The sequence below is a fragment of the Haplochromis burtoni genome, unplaced genomic scaffold, assembly GCF_018398535.1.
Source record: "Haplochromis burtoni strain Fernald_Lab_line unplaced genomic scaffold, NCSU_Asbu1 Contig_261, whole genome shotgun sequence".
Classification (NCBI taxonomy): Eukaryota; Metazoa; Chordata; class Actinopteri; order Cichliformes; family Cichlidae; genus Haplochromis; species Haplochromis burtoni.
The window spans coordinates 284,907-305,237 of NW_024582622.1; the positions used below are offsets into that span (position 1 = coordinate 284,907).

At 41.4% G+C, this 20,331-nt stretch overlaps 1 protein-coding gene across 3 annotated transcripts in view; it reads left to right on the plus strand.

Moving 5' to 3' along the window:
• arhgef4 (Rho guanine nucleotide exchange factor (GEF) 4) overlaps nucleotides 1–19,574 on the plus strand; it is a gene marked incomplete in the record, with an annotated part of 138,132 nt that extends 118,558 nt beyond the window's left edge. For all 3 annotated transcript variants that reach the window (XM_042227452.1, XM_005939303.3, XM_042227453.1), the window contains 7 exon segments: nucleotides 1,224–1,403; nucleotides 1,678–1,910; nucleotides 7,119–7,248; nucleotides 7,355–7,486; nucleotides 13,657–13,900; nucleotides 14,148–14,225; nucleotides 18,250–19,574. In XM_042227452.1, the coding sequence (XP_042083386.1) occupies nucleotides 1,224–1,403; nucleotides 1,678–1,910; nucleotides 7,119–7,248; nucleotides 7,355–7,486; nucleotides 13,657–13,900; nucleotides 14,148–14,225; nucleotides 18,250–18,407 (1,155 nt within the window).
• Nucleotides 19,575–20,331: the final 757 nt, after the last annotated feature.

Sequence of the window (20,331 nt, forward strand, 5' to 3'; positions counted from 1 at the left end):
CTTAGGCAGTATCATTAGAAGACATAGCATACATTTTCACTGCTATGCAGATGACACCCAGCTCTATCTGTCCATGAAGCCAGATACACACACCAATGAGTTAAACTGCAGGAATGTCTTAAAGACATAAAGACCTGGATGGCCGCTAACTTTCTGCTTCTTAATTCAGATCAAACTGAGGTTATTGTACTCGGCCCTGAAAAGCTTAGAAATATGGTATCTAACAGATTCTTACTCTGGATGGCATTACCTTGGCCTCCAGTAACAGCTGTGAGGAACCTTGGAGTCATTTTTGACCAGGACATGTCCTTCAAGCACATATTAAACAAATATGTAAGACTGCTTTCTTCCATTTGTGCAACATCTCTAAATTAGAAATATCCTGTCTCAGAGTGACGCTGAAAAACTAGTTCATGCATTTATTACTTCCAGGCTGGACTACTGTAATTCATTATTATCAGGAGTCCTAAAAACTCCCTGAAAAGCCTTCAGCTGATCCAAAATGCTGCAGCAAGAGTCCTGACAGGGACTAGAAAGAGAGAGCAGATTTCTCCTGTTTTGGCTTCCTGTTAAATCCAGAATTCAAAATCCTGCTCCTCACATACAAGGTCTTAAATAATCAGGCCCCATCTTATCTTAATGACCTTGTAGTACCATATCACCCTATTATCTGTAAGTTAAGCTTTAATGCTTGTGAAAATTTGATTAAAAACTCAAAATTCATGTCCTCCTTTTTTGCATTTTCCAATGTCATCCAATGTGCCCAATTTGGGTATTTGCTCAGGCCAATTCTGTGCCCCGGTCTCTCGGGGGGGGGCGGTGAGCATGCGCATAATGAGAACCAACATAAGCCCAGAGGCCCCAAGTGGCTGCAACCAACAGCAAAGACCAAGCTGCAGTGGACAGCAGCATGCTGAGCAACAAAGCACATTGGACGTTCTCCACCAGCGCCCAAGGCCCCCCAGCAAGATCCTGTCAGTGATTCTAAGTCCCTTTATTTGGCCCCCAAACCTGACCTGCATGTAGGAAAAAGAACTTTGGAAATCTGTCCACCAGTATCAGGAAATCTGGGCCTGAACTCTGAGATAGTCTGAAATGTACAAATGACCAAATTCAAACCAAGTGGAAACATGAGAGAGAACAGTTAGTCTGTGAACACACTGTGCTCTGTGTATGTTTGACATCTAAAATCAGCAGGTTTTCCTCCTGTCTCTGTCCCTCAGGGTTACATCAAACAGTGCCGCAAAAGGACAGACATGTTCACTGAAGAGCAGCTTCGTACCATCTTTGGGAATATCGAAGAGATCTACCGATTCCAAAGGAAGTTCCTCAAAGGTCTCGAGCAGAAGTTCAACAAGGAGCAGCCACATCTGAGTGAGATTGGTTGCTGCTTCCTTGAACATGTAAGCTGAATCAAAAAACAACAAAAAAATCTTCAACTGGTTTTCTTAAACCCTTTAGAAAACCAGTTAACCCACACACACACTTCTGCTTTCAGTCCTTCTGAGTTGTCCATTTCATAGTGCTTATATTACACCTACATTTTTTTGCCTGATTAATTGAAAATGCTTTATGATGTTTCATGACAGGTCTGAGAGGTGTTTTCAGTCACATATTAAACACTCTTCCCACACCATTCTCTCACCTCTAGCCCGACTTGTTGTTGTCTGTGTTCAGCAAACAGATTTCCAGATCTATTCAGAGTATTGCAACAACCACCCCAATGCCTGCATCCAACTCTCCAAGTTGATGAAGGTCAACAAGTATGTATTCTTCTTTGAGGCTTGCCGACTGCTTCAGAAGATGATTGACATATCTTTGGATGGTTTTTTGCTGACTCCAGTTCAGAAGATCTGCAAGTACCCGCTTCAGCTGGCAGAACTGCTCAAATATACCAACCCTCAGCACAGGTGACTGTAAGCTCTTTGACAAACTGTCAGAATTTAAGTGCTCCCGAGCTAGCGAGGGTCCAGTTGGCTCCTCTCTATGACATACATTTCATCAGTAGACAAATCCAAAAATCCATGCAGACAGTCACATGCTTTTCTGTGTCAGGCCACCAACAAAGCTTTTCTCCAAATGAAAGCGCTAAAATAGCTTAATGATGACTTTTTCTCGATTTCAACAGTTGCCCGTGTGCACATGTGAGTATAACAGAATAACAGAATCACAAGTGGGAGATATTTCAGAATTTAAGATTTCCTAAAGACTTAACCAGGGCATCACGTGGTCAGATGCAGTTATCTGAAGTTTTAAGTTTACACACCCTTTGGGTTTCATCTTCATTCTTAAGAGTGATGCAGCATTAAATCTTAGTGGGATATTCAGACATACACAGATTGAGGGAAAAAAAGAGCCTCTGCCTTAAACTGAATTTCAAACAATGATTGCCTACAGCGAGAAGGAAGAACTCCCTTTTAACAGGAAGACCTCTTAAATATTCAGACGTGTGGCTGAACCAGGCTCAGGGAGGAACATATAGAGACAAGGGGTCACGGAAACTTCCATAAAAGGAAAACAAGAATAATATATTAGTATGAGATGGATTCTGTGCGGAGAATTGCATGTCTACCTGCAGGTGTTCCAGTTTCTTTCTAGTCCAATTTCATGCATGTTAGGTTAATGGTCATTCTAAATTGTCCATAGACAAGGCAGATACACAAAAGTGCCCTATAAACAGAATACAACATGTTTTGTAAGCCTAAAAAAATGTCCATAAAACATAACACAAATCTAATGAGGAAAATGTGAAAGTTAAACAAGTAAGCTAGCAACTACAGCACAGGAAACTGAGAAGAAGCATTCAGGAACAAGCTAGGGTGAGAGGAACTGAGGCACTGACAAAGAATAAGGGGAATACAGGAATGAGAAATACACAGTAGGGTGATGGGCAGTGAGGAAACACCTGGGAAACACAGCTCAACTAAATCAGAATAATCACAAATCATGGGGGAAGGAAAATTAAACACCAAACAGAAGAGATGACTAACAAAGTAAAACACAAAGTACGAACAACAGACGTCTAACAAACAAACTTGACAACAGGATACAAGGAAAGCAGGAATGGTCACTAAACCAAAACTAAAGAACTTAACTATAACACAAGGAGAATCTAAAACTAAGAATAAGAGCTACAAAGAAAAAAATGCTGTGACAAGGACCACAACACTGACCGTGTTTATTTTCTCTTTATTTACGTGGCACACTACTGACAGTTTCTTGTCGTTCGGTTCAGCACCCACGCGTGCAGCTTTGAGCTGCGCTATGACACTCCTCCCCACTCTCAGCTCCGGCTTCACTATATCACGAAGGAAGAGAGAGAGCTCATTAACTAAACTCCACGCACCTGTCCCACCAGCCTCCCCGGCACTGCCCCTTGAGCTCACTGCACCACCCCTGCCCTGCAGCTGAGCCAGGGACCACACCTCCGCCAGAAATACAAAAGGCATACATATAAGTAGAATCTCAAATACAGAACATCAAACTCGGGCCAACACCCCAGAGTCCATGACAGTGAATCTTCAAGATGGACTTGTCAGGCAGGAGGAAGAAAGATTGATGTAGTGAAGGAAGACATGCAGAGGATTAGTGTGACAGATGAGGATGTATGAACTGAGATGGAGGTGAACAAACTACTGAGAGGTGGGCAACTCCAGGCCTCGAGGGCCGGTGTCCTGCAGGTTTTAGACGTGTCCTTGATCCAACACAGCTGATTGAAATGGCTAAATCCTCAACATGTTTTGAAGTTCTCCAGAGGCCTGGTGATGAACTCATCATGTGATTCAGGTGTGTTGACCCAGGGTGAGATCTAAAACCTGCAGGACACCGGCCCTCGGGGCCTGGAGTTGCCCACCACTGCCCTAGAGGGAGGAGTGCCCAAAAGAAAGTCTAAAGCACTGCAGCATCAGTATGACTAGAAGAGCACAATATAAATGCAAATGCATCACCTTAAATGTCCCAAAAATGTGCAAATACATTATTTCATTATAGCTGGTCACTGTATTTTATCAGCATTTATCTAAATCGATTCATTGATTTTTGCCTTTACTGTTCATTCTTTGCACAGTGCAATGAGTGACGAGTAAAGCAAGGGAAGAAAGAGTGTGTAGGAATGGCATGCAGGTAATGGGCTGCAGCAGAACCAATCCAAGGCTCTGCAGTTTAGCGCCAGGCTGTTCTGATGACCTATAGCAACACCCTCCAGTAAACCCCCAAAACTCCATCCCCGTAGAGACTGTGTCTGCTCCCATACAAGCAAAATCCAAACCAAAATCGGCAAACAACCATCCATCCATCCGTCCGTCTGTCCGTCCATCCATCTGTCCATCCATCCGTCCATCCATCCATCCATCCATCCATCCATCCATCCATCCATCCATCCATCCATCATCCATCTGTCCATCCATCTGTCTCGTCTCATCCATCTGTCCATCCGTCCGTCCATCCATCCATCTGTCCATCCATCCATCCGTCCATCCGTCCATCCATCCATCCATCCGTCCATCCATCCATCACTGTTAAAGATGAATTAAAACTCTATTTATCCTTGTCCACTCTAACTGGACAAGTCAAAAAAGTTTTAGTTGTTATCCATCTTCAGTGTGTTTATCTGATGTCTCTGACTTTTTTGTCAGGTTCAGTGCCCAGTCAAATAATTGTTGTAAGTCCATCCATTTATATGTTGAAATGACACTGCATTTAACTTAACTTAAACACATAACTCATAGGCTGGAGAGGATATTGTGCCTTTGGAAGACCTTAATTTGACCTGGAATATCTGTCTTTTGCTTTACATAGCAATACTATAGTTTAGGATCCCTGGGTCTGTTTCATCATATGTTTTGTTTGTTAGACTTTTGAATCAACATTGTATTGTGTTTTGAGAAAAGTATTCTGGATTTATCTGGATTTGTTCGTGCCTTTGATGTTCCCCCCGTGCTTCCTGGGTTATTGTCTATATTTCTAGTTCTTAGTTCTCGTTCATTCTCAGTTCCCTTCTGTGTCGAGGTTGTCTTAGTCTCTCCGTGTCCCTCACTCTCTCTGTGTTGTTTTTCCTGTTTTATTTTGTCAGCCCCTTGTCTCGTGCATGTTATGTTCAGTTTTGCTTCCCCTATCTCGTCTGTTTGCTTCAGCTGTGTTCCCATGTGTCTCCACTTCCCCTGACCACCCTCCTGAGTTTATCTGGTGTCAGGTCCCCCTTTGTCCCTTATCAGAGTGTCCTGTTATGTTCTGGTTTCTGTCGTTCCAAGTTTAGTTTTTCAATAGTTCCCATTTACACTTGGACTTTTGCCTTTGTTTTGTACCTGTTCCATCGGTTCAATAAAGGGCTCGCTTCTGTTAAAACCTCCGCCTGCCTCTGTGTGCTCATCACACACAATCCAACACTCTGAAGGAAAAGTCTTCTGTAGAGCTGGGACATCTTACTATTTGTCAATGATAGGTTTCTTTTTAACACTTTTTCCAGGCTGACAAAGAGTCAGAGCTCTGCTGAATGGAGTCTTCCTTTAGACTTTAATAGTAAAGACTAGTAATGATTATTATTTTTCTAACAATTAGAGTAAATTTCACACCCTTCCCAAGGATGTACCAGTAAATACAACAGCTTTAATAGCTGCTTATATTGACTTTCTCTAACATGTAAACATGTCTCTTAGAACTCATTCCTACAAGACTGCTCTAAGTCTGATCATTAAGTGATAGCCCAACTTTAAATATGATTAATTTACTTCTAAACTGAGATATTTTTTTTTAATTTGGCCGCAGGAATCTTAAAAACATTTTGTCTAACCAGATACTGGACTTACCTTGGCCTCTAGCAGCCCTTTGAGGAACCTGTGTCATTTTTTAATCAGGCCATGTCCTTGACTGTACACATAACTACTTTTATGTATTTGTGCAATATCACTAGAACATTCTGTCTCAGAATGCTGAAAAGTCAGTTCATGCATTTATTGCTTCTAGTGTTAACTACTGAAAATCCAGTATTATCTCCCTGAAAAGCCTTCAGCTGATACAGAAGGCTGGAGGGACTAAGAAGATAAACCATATTTCTCCCACATTCTCCCCATGGGCTCTCTGTAAATCCCCCAATTTAACAACCTTCTCCTTACATACAAAATGTTGAATAATCATCTTATCTTAAAGACCTCATAATACCATACTATCATAATTCAGAGTTGGGGGGAATGGGATATCAGTAGCTCACAGTCTGGGTTTAGGAGACAGACACTATTTGTACTTTTAGATTAGGCCTAAAACTTTCCTTTTTATAAAGCGTATAGGTAGGGCTGGATCACGTGACACTGAATCATCCCTTCGATATGCTGAAATAGGTTTAGGCTAATGGGGGGTTCCCATGATTCACTGACCATTTCTTCTTCATTCACTCTCTGTGGCTTTATACACAGCGGATTCATTCATGAAAGATTCAGTCAATCATTAGTAACTATGACTCTGTGTCTCTCTGCTCACTTCTCTAACCCCTCACTCCCAAGCTGGTCACGGCAGATGGCTGGCCCTCCCCTCAGCCTGGTTCCACCTGAGATTTTTCCCATTCAAAGGGAGTTTCTCCTTCCCACTGTTGAAAAATGCTTGCTCATGGGGGCTCATTTGATTGTTGGGATTTTCTTTCTAACATTGTAGGGTCTTTATCGCCCTACAGTATAAAAGGCCTTGAGGTGACTTTTGTTGTGAATTGGCACTTTATAAATTAAATTCAATTGAACGGAAATAAAATGGTGCATTTGTTAAAGATATTTTGTGAAGTGAGGCACAGAAGGTTAACAGTTACTTCACTCTAAGGTGACCTCTGATAAATTAGTTGGTTTTTCTGTCTGAAAAGACTAACAGACACGGCATTTTAGTTTGTGCAGTTTGGGTTTTTTTTCTACAGAAAGCCCCATTTTCTGACAGGTTGTCCGAAACCACACTATACTGTAACTGTAACACGACGCCCTGTTCAACAACTCAGTGATTGCTTTAATGGTTGTTTAATAATGGAGTTCTGCGGCATGGCGGATGCATCAGTTGTGCTTCACAGAAAATATAAGGAGTGTGTTATGGAATCACCACAAATACTTACTTTATAATCCAAATGCATGTCACTCTCTAAACTTTAGGGACTACAAAGATGTGGAGGCAGCTTTGAATGCCATGAAGAATGTTGCCAGGCTTATAAATGAGAGAAAACGGCGCCTTGAGAACATCGACAAGATCGCTCAGTGGCAGAGCTCCATTGAGGATTTTGAGGTTTGTAATGAAGCATCTTTTTTCTAACATTTCTCCAACACTTACTATTAACTGCAGCATGTCTGAGAAGCACCTAATAGCTGCATGTGTGCTTTAAACCTTACAGGGTGAAGATGTCCTCAGCAGAAGCTCTGAGCTCATCTTTTCGGGAGAGCTGACCAAGCTATCCCTGCCTCAGGCGAAGAGTCAGCAGAGAATGTTTTTCCTTTTTGACCATCAGATGGTGTACTGTAAAAAGGTGCCCTTTTTTTCTACTATGGATGTCATTTTGTGAGGTACTGATAAAAGCATGTGGCAAGAATCACCCTAAGTGCCAGGAGAAAGGGGCATCAGTGTAAATGTACAAAAGAAAAGGTTATCCATGGTTGTGTATCAGGTGTTATTTATATAGCGCCAAAACACAACAACAGTTCCCTCAAGGTGTCTGTGTAAGGTAATACTAATGTGTCAAGCTAATAGGCTTAATTTGTATTCTAAATACAAATACATTCCTATAATTTTCCAATAATAATTCACTTTATTCCACAAGAAGAAGACAGTTTGGTCAGTGGAAGAAGAAAAATGGTGGTATTTATGTACTGAGATGGATCATTAACTGAATTGTCAAGGTTTGTTTGGTGCAGGACTCCAAAACTCCAAAACTAGTGAAAAGTGAAAAAATTTATTTAAAGGGGCATATATACATATGCATAGTGAATAATGGGAAGAGGGCTCCAGTTCCTTGTTCAGCCTGTCTGTCTGACCATTGGTTTGGGGGTGATAACCTGATGAGAGACTGACCTGGGCACATATGGTGAAGCAGAATTCCTTCCATACCTTTGACGTGAACTGAGGCCCACGGTTGGAGACGACATCTGAAGGGATTGCATGCAGGTGGAACAAGTGATCCATCAGCAGCTGGTCCATCTTGAGTGCTGTGGGGAGCTGCAAAATGTGCTGCTTTGGAAAAGCAATCAATAATAGACAGAATTACCATGTTTCCTGGTGAAGGTGGAAGGCCTGTCAAAACGTCCAGGGCGATGTGTGATCAAGAGGGCCTGGGGTTGATAGCGGTTGGAGCAGGCCCGCCGGAGGAGAGGTCAGTGATTTATTTTGGGGATAGATGGTGCAGGCTTTTACATACTCTCGGGCATCTTGAGCTAAAGTCACCAGAACAGGCTCCCAGGAACGAGATGGTGCGTTGGATTCCAGGATGACACGAGAATCATGCCCATTGGAGCACCTGGGCCTGCACGGATGAAGGGACATAGAGCCGGTCCAGGGGTCCTGTCCCAGGATCAGGTTCGGAATGCTGCCATACCGCTGACTCAATTTCCCAGGGGAGTCCTCCTATTACACAGCCCCTAGGAAAGACCAGTGTTTCCACTCGAGCCTCCTCAGAAGGTGAAAACTGGTGTGATAAAGCATCTAGCTTGACGTTTTGGGACCCAGGCCAGTAGGTAATTGAGAAACTGAACCTGGCCCACCTGGCTTGGCGCGCGTTAAGCCGTTTTGCTGACTGAAGGTAGGAGAGGAAGATGGCTGAATTATCCAAGCAACAAGTGAGTTGGTAATGTATTCCTCCATGGCCTCCCTTTCTGGCTGGGACAGGCTTTAGAGTCGACTGGTTGGCAATGGTGCCCAGATAGCAAGTCAATAGCGCAATCATTGGGCCTGTGTGGAGGCACGATCCTTATTAAATACCTCAGCCAGTTCATGATAAACCGAAGGAACAGCAGCTAGGTTCGGAGGTGTTGGCGGAGGTGATGCTGGAAAGAGGAGAGACGGAGGTGGTAGATCTGGGCGACCGTAGCTCAGGGGGTTGGGAAACTCATCTGTAACCGGAAGGTTGCCGGTTCGATCCCCCTGCTCTCTCGGGGTGGCTGTGGCTCAGCTACTGATCGGAAGGTTGGTGGTTCGATCCTAGGCTTCCCCAGTCTGCATGTCAAGTGTCCTTGGGCAAGATACTAACCCCAAATTGCCCTCCAATGCGTTCATCGGAGTGTGACTGTGTGTGAATGTAGATTAGTTTGCACTTGTGTTTAGAAGTGCTTGCATGAGTGGGTGTGAATGAGGCATGTTGTATACGGCGCTTTGAGTACTCTGGGAGAGAAAAGCGCTATATAAGAATTAGTCCATTTACCATCTGTCCTGGTCGTTGTGTCCTTGGGCAAGACACTTCACCTACCGCCTACTGGTGTTGGTCAGAGGGGCCGATGGCGCGATATGGCAGCCTCGCTGTCCACCAGTGTGTGAATGCGAGTGTGAGTGAATAGTGGAATTGTAAAGCACTTTGGGTGCCTAGAAAAGCGCTATATAAATGCAATCCATTATTATTATTATCATTATCTTAGGCATGTCATGTGGCATTCCTCCCTCCATCTAGAAATGCAGCCATTTCTCCAGTCAGTGAGTGGGGTTGTGTTGTAACAGCCAGGGATAGCCAAGAACCAGATGGGTTAGTGGAGCCTTAAAAACAAACAAACTGATTAACTCAGAATGATTTCCGGAATGATGTTATCAGTTCAGTAATGTGGGTGACGTCTGGTAAACGCTAACCATTCAGGGAGGAGGTTCGTAGAGCATGAGGCAGTGGCTCAACAGTTAAGCCTAGTTTCTTAGCAAGGGAAAAGTCAATAAAACTCTGTTCGGCGCCGAAGTCAATTAATGGAGTGAGTGGGTGGAGGCGTGAGCGGTTAGCTCACAAATTCGTTAAACTGTAGGCTGGACGACCTCTAATTATCTCTTTCTAAATTCAGATTATGCCGAAGTTTTTATATTCTGCCCTAAAAATCATAGAAATGTGATGCCATGGCCCTCCAGTCCTCCTGTGTTGGCTCACTTGGCAGCAGAGACCTGCAAATGGATCTCAGAGAGTTACTGAAAGAGAGATTGCTGAGGAAAGAAAATACTGTGGTGGAGCCATGGGCCTCGCTAACTGGAAATCCCTTTGTTTTGCTTCTGACTTTGTCTTGTAAACTTTTCTCCTGAGCCCTGTGTATTGAATCCAATCTACATCATGTGTCTAACCAGATACTTGTCCTGGTTACTGGAGGCCAAGATAATGCCGTCCAGATTATATCCTGTAATGCACATTATTAAGCAAATAGTAAGGACTGCTTTCTTACATTTGCACAGTACCTCTAAAATTAGGATCATCCTATCTCAGAGTGATATCAAAAAAACATTTCATGCATTTATGACATCTAGGCCAGACTATTGTAATACTTTATTTTTCAGGTTGTACTGATCAAAAATCCTACAGTGAGATTTCTGACATGGACTAAAGAGACCATATTTTTAGCTATTAAATCAAGAGTCAAAGTTAAATTACTCCTCATATACAAAGTCTTGAATAATCAAGCCCCATCTCATCTTAAACACCAAATTTTACCATATATCACCCCAAATGAGCACTTTGTTTCCTATTCTACTCTAGGAGCCACAAGTCGCCACAAGTCTGAAAGCAGAGCTTTTAGCTGTCAGGTCCCTCTCCTATATTAACCAGCACCCAGTTTGGATTCAGGAGGCAGCCCCTCTTTGTACTTTTCACTTTTCTTTTCTTTTTTATAAAGCTTTATAACATTTGTTTCGGGTCACTTGATCCAGCCTCTCTCTTAAATATGCAGCAATAGGCTCAGGCTACTGCTAAGGCTCTCCATGATGCTATGAACATTTCCTTTTCACTCCCCTGTTTATACACCACTTTGCATTCAGTCATTACATCTTGATGCATGCTCAATCATCCAGGTAAGTAAATCTCCAAAAGTTGATTCTGTTCATCTGGACGTAGCGCTTATTGGGAGAAACGTTTCGTCACTCATCCAGGTGACTTCTTCAGTCTAAGCAAACTGAAGGGTTTCCCCAATCTTATAAACAGTACATTTGCATAATGACTGAAACCAGCCCACTGAAGGAACAATGGGCTGGGAGGTCAGTTCCTTCATCATGATTATGCAAATTCTCATGACCATTGATCAACAACCACTGATCAATGGCCATGAGTCCCATTCACAGAGTTGGGGAATGGCTGCAATCACAGCATGTAAGATGGTGACAGATGTACCCTTAGGCCCCCTCCTCGATTTAGAGATGGTCTTTCCCTTTTCACGTAAATGGCCTCCTTGACTCCGCCCTCAAACCAGCGTTCCTCCCTGTCCAGGATGTTACATCCTCATCATTGAAAGAGTGTCCACTGGCCTGTAGGTGTAAATAGACTGCAGAGTCCTGGCCTGATGAGGTGGCTCTTCTGTGTTGTGCCATCCTCTTTGGTTGTTTGGTTTCCCCGATGTATAAATCCTGCCAATCCTCCTGCACTTAACAGCGTACACTATGTTACTCTGTTTGTGTCGGGGGACCCGATCCTTGGGGTGGATCAATTTTTGCCGCAACATGTTTTGGGGTTTTACAGCCACAGAAACGCGATGTTTAGAGAAAATGCGTCTCAGCTGCTCCGATACTCCTGACACGTACGGGATCACTACATGTTTTCGCTTAGTCATTGGTTGTCCTTCTGTCCTGGATCGGCTGGAGGTTTCTTTAGGAGCCTTTCCAGCTCTGACAAAAGTCCAGCTGGGATAACCAGATTTACTCTTCTTGATGTGATCTTCTGCCTCCCTGGCTGCTGTGTCTGTGGGGATGGTGTTCGCTCTGTATTGTAGCGTCCTGATGATGCCCAGTTTGTGCTCCAGTCGATGATGAGTGTCAAACCTCAGATACTGATCAGTATGTGTAGGTTTACTGTACACGTCAGCTTTTAGATGTCCCCAATTACTGATGGAAATCTCACAGTCTAAGAAGGCTAACCTGCCACTTTTCATATCCTCCCTGGTGAAGTTGATGTGTCGGTCCACCGAGTTAATGTGATCCGTGAAATGTGGAACGTCCTGAGATTTGATTTTCACCCAGGTGTCATCCACTTATCTGAACCAATGACTTGGTGGTGTTCCAGGGTAGGATAGCAAAGCCCTCTTTTCCACTTCTTCCATGTACAAATTGGCCACGGTGGGTGAAACTGGGGAGCCCATGGCACACCCATGATTCTGCCTGTAGAACTGACCCTTGTGTGTGAAGTAGGTGGAATTCACACACAGTTCAAACACACTTGGTCGATGCTGAGAGTGTTGTTTTGTTGTTTTTATATTGTTGTTTCGAATTGCTGTTTCTGTGGCTGTGATCAGCTCCACTAGCGGGATTTGTCTCACCGTGACAGCAAAATTCAACCCTTTAGCAAGGATGTTTTTCTCTGTTTGGGTGAGCTGTCTGTCAGACAAATTTTTCACCCACTTGTCTACATCTTCGGTGTTGCATCGTTCCCTCTTCTGGCCATTGAGTACACGCTCCGTATTTCGCTGTGGTTTCCGATGTACAACAAGTAAGTCAAACTTCATTTGTTGTTTGGTCTGCTCTCATCTAAAAGCATTGTCAGTCTCTGTCGGATCAGCTCCTCTTGAGATTTTAGCACGTCGATGGTAAAATTTGTCTGCCTCACCCATTCATTAAGCAGCTGGTGCGGTGCCTTCTGGAGGATTTTTGTTGCCTGGAAGCCTTTAACTGAAAAGCTCATTTGCAGACTTTTAGGAGTAATCCTGTTTTGTCTGCATCTGAGGCTGAATCTCAGGTGGTTCCTGTAATCCGCCATCTTACGTGCTGTTTGCTCATACTGACGAACAAGCTTTAGGCAGTCCGTGCCAAAGTGGGAAAAAGGCCCTGATTAAATGTTGTTATCCCAACTGGACATTTGTCAAAGCTGGGAAGACGCCTAAAGAAAGATCCAGCCGATCCAGGAGAGAACTGCTGACTATGGTACTCATGGCCATTGATCAGTGGGCTTTGATCAGTGGTTGTTGATCAATGGTCATGAGAATTTGCATAATTATGATGAAGGAACTGACCTCCCAGCCCATTGTTCCTTCAGTGGGCTGGTTTCAGTCATTATGCAAATGTACTGTTTATAAGATTGAAACCTGCAGTCAGCTGAGACTGAAGACGTCACTTGGATGAGTGATGAAACGCTTCTCCCACTGAAAACACTACGTCCAGATGAACAGAATCAACCTTTGAACATTCAGTCATTTGTTATTATTTACCTCAGGACTAAAGACATGCAGTGGAAGTGAACCAGTCTCCCTCCTCTTACTCCAAACAGGTCACAGCCGTTGGCCTCTCCTTCCTGAGCCTGATTCTGTCAGAGGTTTCTTCCTGTTAAAAGGGAGTTTGTCCTTTCTGCTGTTGCCAAGTGGTTGCTCATGGGGGGTGATGTGATTGTTAGGGTTTTCTCTTGGGCTGTGAGAACTGTTGAGGTGACACAGTGCTAAACAAAAAAAACCAAAACAAAACAAAACAAACCTGTTGGCTTTCATTCACTTTTCTTTTTACTCTTGTTCAAAACAAATCCTTCTTTAAATCTGCTGTCCATTATTGTTGCAGGACCTCCTGCGCCGAGACATGCTTTACTACAAGGGCCGGATTGACATGGACCACATGGAAGTAATAGATCTGGAGGATGGTAAGGAGAAAGACTTCAACATCAGCGTAAAAAATGCTCTGAAACTGCGCTCGCTAGCTGGTGATGAAGTCCACCTCCTATGTGCTAAGAAGCCTGAGCAGAAAGAACGCTGGCTCCGGGCCTTTACTGATGAGAGGAGGCAGGTCCAGCAAGACCGCGAGACAGGTCAGACATGTGCTCAGTTTGTCTTCATATGAATGGATGCTAAAACATTTGGATGATAATAATGGTGGCAATCCAAGTTTGTTGTAGCACTGTCGTGGCACATGCATTAAACAGATACAGACTCAGTAAACTTTCACAGAATTCTGATTTTTAAATTCATTTTGTCAAGGACATTTTCAGTCCGCTGATTTGAATGCTGTCGGTCTGATGTCCTTACGAATAAACCTTTTTCTTTTCTTTTTGTCAGGGTTCACTCTCACAGAGGTCCAGAAGAAACAGGCCATGTTGAATGCCTGCAAAAGCCATCCAGCTGGGAAACCCAAAGGTATGCACCAATCAATTTATCATAGAGTAACTTGGGGTTCAATATCTTGCCCAAGGATACTGTGCAGACTGGAGATGGGAGCAGCCAGGGATTAAACCTTCCAATTAGTAAATGACCTGCTCTACCTACACGACTGCAGTGGACACCAGTGGAACTGAGCAAAGGGGTAAAAAAGTGGCCCATAGATGATAACGAATCGAAACGCCTGGCAGTACACACTTTGTGATCTGCTGCCATGTGCGTATGTCAACAGATTATGTGTATATCTAATATTTTTCTTGTTTCACCTGTTTGGCTCTTTGTAGAAGTCTCCCTGTCATTCATAGCCGCTCACTTTAGTTTATACTGAACTTTTACCGAGTTAGATTTAAACAACAAATGCAATCTCAGACCCTCATAATGAAACCCTTCCTTGTTTCCTAATGCATATCCTATTTTCATCTCCGTAATATTAACCGCCTTCGTCCCTCACTCACTCCAAACAGTACTGCCATACTTGTCAATGCTCTTGTCACATCCCGTTTAGATTACTGTAATTCTCTTCTCTACGGTGTACCTCGTAAATCCACCTGCTCGCCTGACTACCATGGGACTCGAGCCTTTAGCTGTTCTGCTCCAAGACTTTGGATGCACTTCCACCAGATCACGAACTCTCTCACCACTTTTAAATCACGTCACAAAACTCATCTATTCAAAACTGCATACAATTGATTCGGTCTTAGTCCACTTTTACGTTGCTCAGCTTTTATACTTGCTTTTATACTTTCATGCTTTTTTTTCTCTTATGTCTATATTTTATTTTGCCATGTTTTATTATATTGTATTGTTGCTACACTCAAAAAAATAACTCTTTAAATGAACATAAAAAAATCATGGAAAGAATTTCCACGTGATTAAATTGCTTTATTTTAGCATTATGCAATTCTGTTACTCCAACTTAATGCACTCAAGTTGGACCAACTTAATTAAAGATTGATGAATCAACGTATTTACTGCATTTTGATCCAATATATTTTAATAGTGTTGATCCAACTTAAAGAGTTTTGTTCCAACTCAATTCAGTAGGTTTTCTCCAACTAATTTACTAAATTTGGTCCCAGCTTAAGTTAATTGAGTTGAACCAACTCATACAAATTAAGTTATTCCAACACAAGTCTTTAATGCTAATAGAAAGCAATTTAATCACGTGGAAATTCTTTCCATGATTATTTTAAGTTAATTTAAAGAGTAATTTTTTGGAGCATTTAACAAAGTCTAGAGTCTGGTTAACATACATTTCACTATTACATCTAAAAGGTAAATAAAAATTTGTCATACACATCTTTTTGTTTTCTCCAATTTATTGAATTTATAGCAAATTTCACATAATGTATAAAGAATACATGAAATGCAAGTACAAGTTACATAACAGAAAAAAAAGTAGTGGACAAAGTGGAAAGTTAACCTGTTAAAACAATTTTTTAACAACAATGAATGGCTGAAGCAGGTGATTTTCCGATGACCAATACAAATACTTTGAAGGTCAACAGATGCACTTTCAAAAAAGAAAATATCTGCAATTATTTTAGGTTCATGGTCCAGATACATGGTGTAGCTGTTGTAATGGGAACATTTCTCAACGAGAAAATTGTGTTTTGAGAACCTGTACTTTGTGTGCTGTTGGATAGTTCGTGTGCATCTAATTCCATAAGAATCTTCTGCAGGACCTCAAAGGTGTACCTGAGTTCCAGAGGGTAGCTCAGGTTCAGTGAATAGACCAGACCAAGCAACATTGTCACTGCAAGAACTACATTGCCCAACTCACCCATCACTTCCACCCCCTCTAGAACAATCACAACATCCTGAGGGTCATCGCCAGGCTCCGCACCCTCTGACCGAATGACACAGATTCCAAAGACTGTCTCTGCTATGGCAGTGGCGATGTTTTTATCAACTTCCTGTGACAATAAAACAAACAAAAAAAAAAGATAAGGATTTCTCACTAATGTCCATTGCAAACAATTTTAAAAGTAAATATGTTTTTTACATTAATGTAAAAGACCTAAAAGCTTTATTCATTCAAGCCTTATAATAATGTAAATGTAATCAAAAATGACTGCCCGATATTTTTCCTGACTCAAGAGAAGTTCATTCAATACCTCAACAATGTCCTGTCTTTCAAAATCTTGAGATGTGACAGGGGTGACTGTGGCACAGGAGGTAGAGCAAGTTGTCTACTGGTTTAATCCCTGGCTTCTCTAATCTGATACTAAAACTATCAATGGGTAACATACTGAACCCCAAGTTGTTCCTGATACATCCATTGAAGTGTAAATGTTACATAAAAATCTTGTATGAATGTGTGTATGAATGAGGTTATTATAATGATATTATAATAATGATAGTATAAAACACTCAAGAATGGTGTGTGTAGTATCCAGTGAGAAACTTAAAGCTCTTACTTTTCCTATTTTAAAAGGTATTTTTTACAGCCACCGGTAATTTACAGGAAAACCCCATCCCCTGAAACTTTTTGTATGTAGTTCAAGCTTATCTTTGATCATCTCCTTAGTTAAGGATACAGGCAAGTTAACATACCAGGTAATTCTTCACTAGCTTCTCAGGATCTTCATTCAGGTACATGCAAAGACCTTTGGCGATGTATTCTCTTCTGATTTCAACAGCATCAGTCTTTATACACAGAGGGGGAAAAAAACAAATATATACAGAAATCCATCTCAACAACCTAGCAGTGGGATTAAAGAACTTTCAGTTGAATTACCAGGAATTTGTGAGAAATACAGAGGCTATTGTTTTACGGTCTTAATCTTTTCAAATAGTATTTATGCATTTTAGACAAGTCTGTCATTTTAATATTGTTTTGTAATTTGTGTATTAATTTAATCATGCCATACCCCCAATTCAAGAAAGTTTAGATGATGTGTACATAAAATTAGAATGCAATGTTTTCTTGGTCTCAAAACTATATGTCACTTACAAATGAATATATTACATTTTTAACATAGGAATGTGATAACTTTTAAGAAAAATATTAGCTCACCATGAATTTGATGAACTGGCCTGCCAGCTCTCCAGACCTTTCACCACCTGATAAGATTAAACATTTATTATCTTTACAGGAGGGAACTGCAAGTCTCCAAGTTTATTAAGTAGAAAAATATTTAATTTCAAAAAAATTAAAAAACAGGAAAACATATCTGGTCATGTTTTGTCTTTCCTCCTCAGTGTACTAAAAACACATAAATTGTTAAATAAACCACTGTCCATCAGTTGCAACTTACAAACTTACAAATTTCAACAACCCACACGTAAAATGTAAATTTATCACAACAGTCTCTGTGGTAGAGCCAAACTAGCTTATGTGCAGAGGTTAAGTTTTAACCAATATCTATATTTGGAGTAGCTAAGTCTTACATATTAGGCTATCATGCTAGCATGACATTGTGCTATATTCTTGCACTAACGTGTTAGCTAGCTAGAATGGCATAAACAAACAGATATTTTTTAAAAAAAACAAACAAAAAAACAAATGTGAATAAATAGAACTGAAAAAAATCGACAAACTAATGATACCTTTGTGCAAAAAGTATTTCCATCAAGATGGATGAAGATAGATTCACTCTTACCTTTCCAAGATGACCGCGAAGCAAACCATGTGCTTTCCTGCCTCTTGTTGTTTAGAATCTCACGTGATCTTGTGATATCGCGAGTCTTTAAGGCAGCTAACCACTCTTGTTAGATTTTATCATGTCATATCAACAAGAATAAATTTAAGAGGCGCTAAGTTGGTAAATTTCTTGTAGATCTTATATGATTTTATTACGTTCACCTTAGAAACATAAATTCATTGTGTTCAAATTACATGTTAGAGTCTTGTAAATGCAATAACCACCAAATTTCACTTTTTTGAGTGTATTGTTCTTGTGCTATTGTAAGGTGACCTTGAGGGTCTTAAGGGCACCTATAAATAAAATGTATTATTATTGTATTATAAGTAATGATCTGTTGTTCGTCTTCTCCTCAGCGGTGTCCAGACCTTATTATGACTTCCTCCTGAGGCAGAAACACCCCTCTCTCCCCTCTGCTTTGCCCCAGCAGCAGGTCTTTATGCTGGCTGAGCCCAAGCGCAAGACCTCCACCTTCTGGCACAACATTGGCAGACTGACGCCCTTCAAGAAGTAAAAAAAACTGTAAGGAAAAAAAAGCCTTGGAGAAAAGGAACAGAGAAGGAGAAAGAGTCTCTGTTCGTGCCTGAATAGACCGTTTTTAACCCTTCCTCTCTTTAATTCCTACACATAATATCCTCTAATTATTGATTTATTGTATAGATATGAATTGAATATGTTATCTTTTGAAAGCACTTTATATGTTGGTTAACAATCAGACATGGGAATGGTCCTCTAGAGACAATGAGTCAGATAGGTAGAGTAAACTCTTGGTTCACTTATAAATAGACCTTGAATCAAGCACTGATTGGAACTAAAACTACTACTGTACTGCTACTGTAATAGTACTGTACTACTATTGTACTAGTACTGTACTGGTACTGTACTAGTACTGTACTGCTGCAGGTGAGCGTGGGACTCCTGACTGTGCTGTCTCTGTGAAGACGTTGCCTGTCAACAAAACCTTTTTTATTTTCACTCTTCTGTTGCTTCATGATTTGACAGATGCCAAGTGTTTGTAGTGCCAGATGATCTGTTTTTATATTTGTTCCTTGTCTGCTTATGAAGAGACAACATTTCTTGTTTTCATGTACAGAAATATGATTTCAGCTATGTTTTGTTTCGTGATTATGATCCACCGGGATTTGGTTTTGTACTTCTCTGGTGTAATGTGCAAACTCCTGACGAATATCAAACGCAGCCCAAAGAAAAATCGGCTCAGCACATGTTCTCAGCTGTTCTGGCTCCACGGTCTGAACCTCGACGACTCCTGATACCTGCTGTGTCAACGAAAGTACGCAACTCGCTCGATTTTCTTTTTCTTTCTGTTCTTTGTTGAAGTGCCATTTGAAGTGTGTCATGGATGCTTTACAATGACATGCATGGATGTGCTTAAATGAAATACTGTGAGGAATATTTTTTTATCTCTGAAGAGCCCTGCTATATTTAACCTGATTGCTGGTTAAAGCTGGTTTCATTGTGCAGCCATGCTGACAGCATCTCTCTTTCTCACACACACACATTCTTTTATCTACCTGTATTCACTATTCCTGCTCTGTGTATCTGATTTCCAGTATAATCTCATGTCAGATCAGTGCAGCCCGGCGATATTGCTCTGTAAGTGCATTTAGTGAAATGTACTCCTTACTCCTTTCTGTTCAAAAATTAAACGTTCCTAAAATGACTCATGTCGCTTCAACTTGGGGTGATTTTTACTTTGTTTCATGCCACTCTTTTTGGAGTTTCACTTCTTTAACAACAAACCATGTGTATGCTAACATGGAGTACAAGCTAACATTTTCACTTTATATATTAAAAAACCTGCTGAAAGTATCAAGTCTGTATTACTTTGCTTTTCATACCGTTCAAAGGGAGATTGCTTTGAAAATTGATACAGTTCACACTTAATGTAGTTACACTGCACAACTTATAATTAAAGGTTGTGGGAAGCACAGACTATATAAATGAGAAAAAAGCTACACACACACAGTTTCACTGACTCCACACTATTTACATTCATAATGTGATGGTGCATCATGGGCAGTGATGGGAATAACGGCATTACTAACGGCGTTACTTTTTTCAGTAACAAGTAATCTAACTAATTACTATTCCTATTGTTACAACGCCGTTACAGTTACTAACAAGAAAATGCGGCCCGTTACTATTTTTCAACAAACAGATGGTTGAAGCTGTGTTCAGCTTACTGCATCTTACATCAGCTGCAGAAAGTAGCTGTAAGAAATCTGGGCGCTACAGCTTTAAGCAGCTGCGTGTTCCTGCGGACGGTGATCACGATCACTGTCTAGCACAACACCTGGAGCTCAGGGGGCAAAACAATCGCACATACTTTCTATCTCTCAGTGAGCCTGAGTTATGACCTTGGCTGCCTGTTTTTCTGCTTCCAACAAAGGTGGGGGAGAAGCTCTCGTGCAGTATAC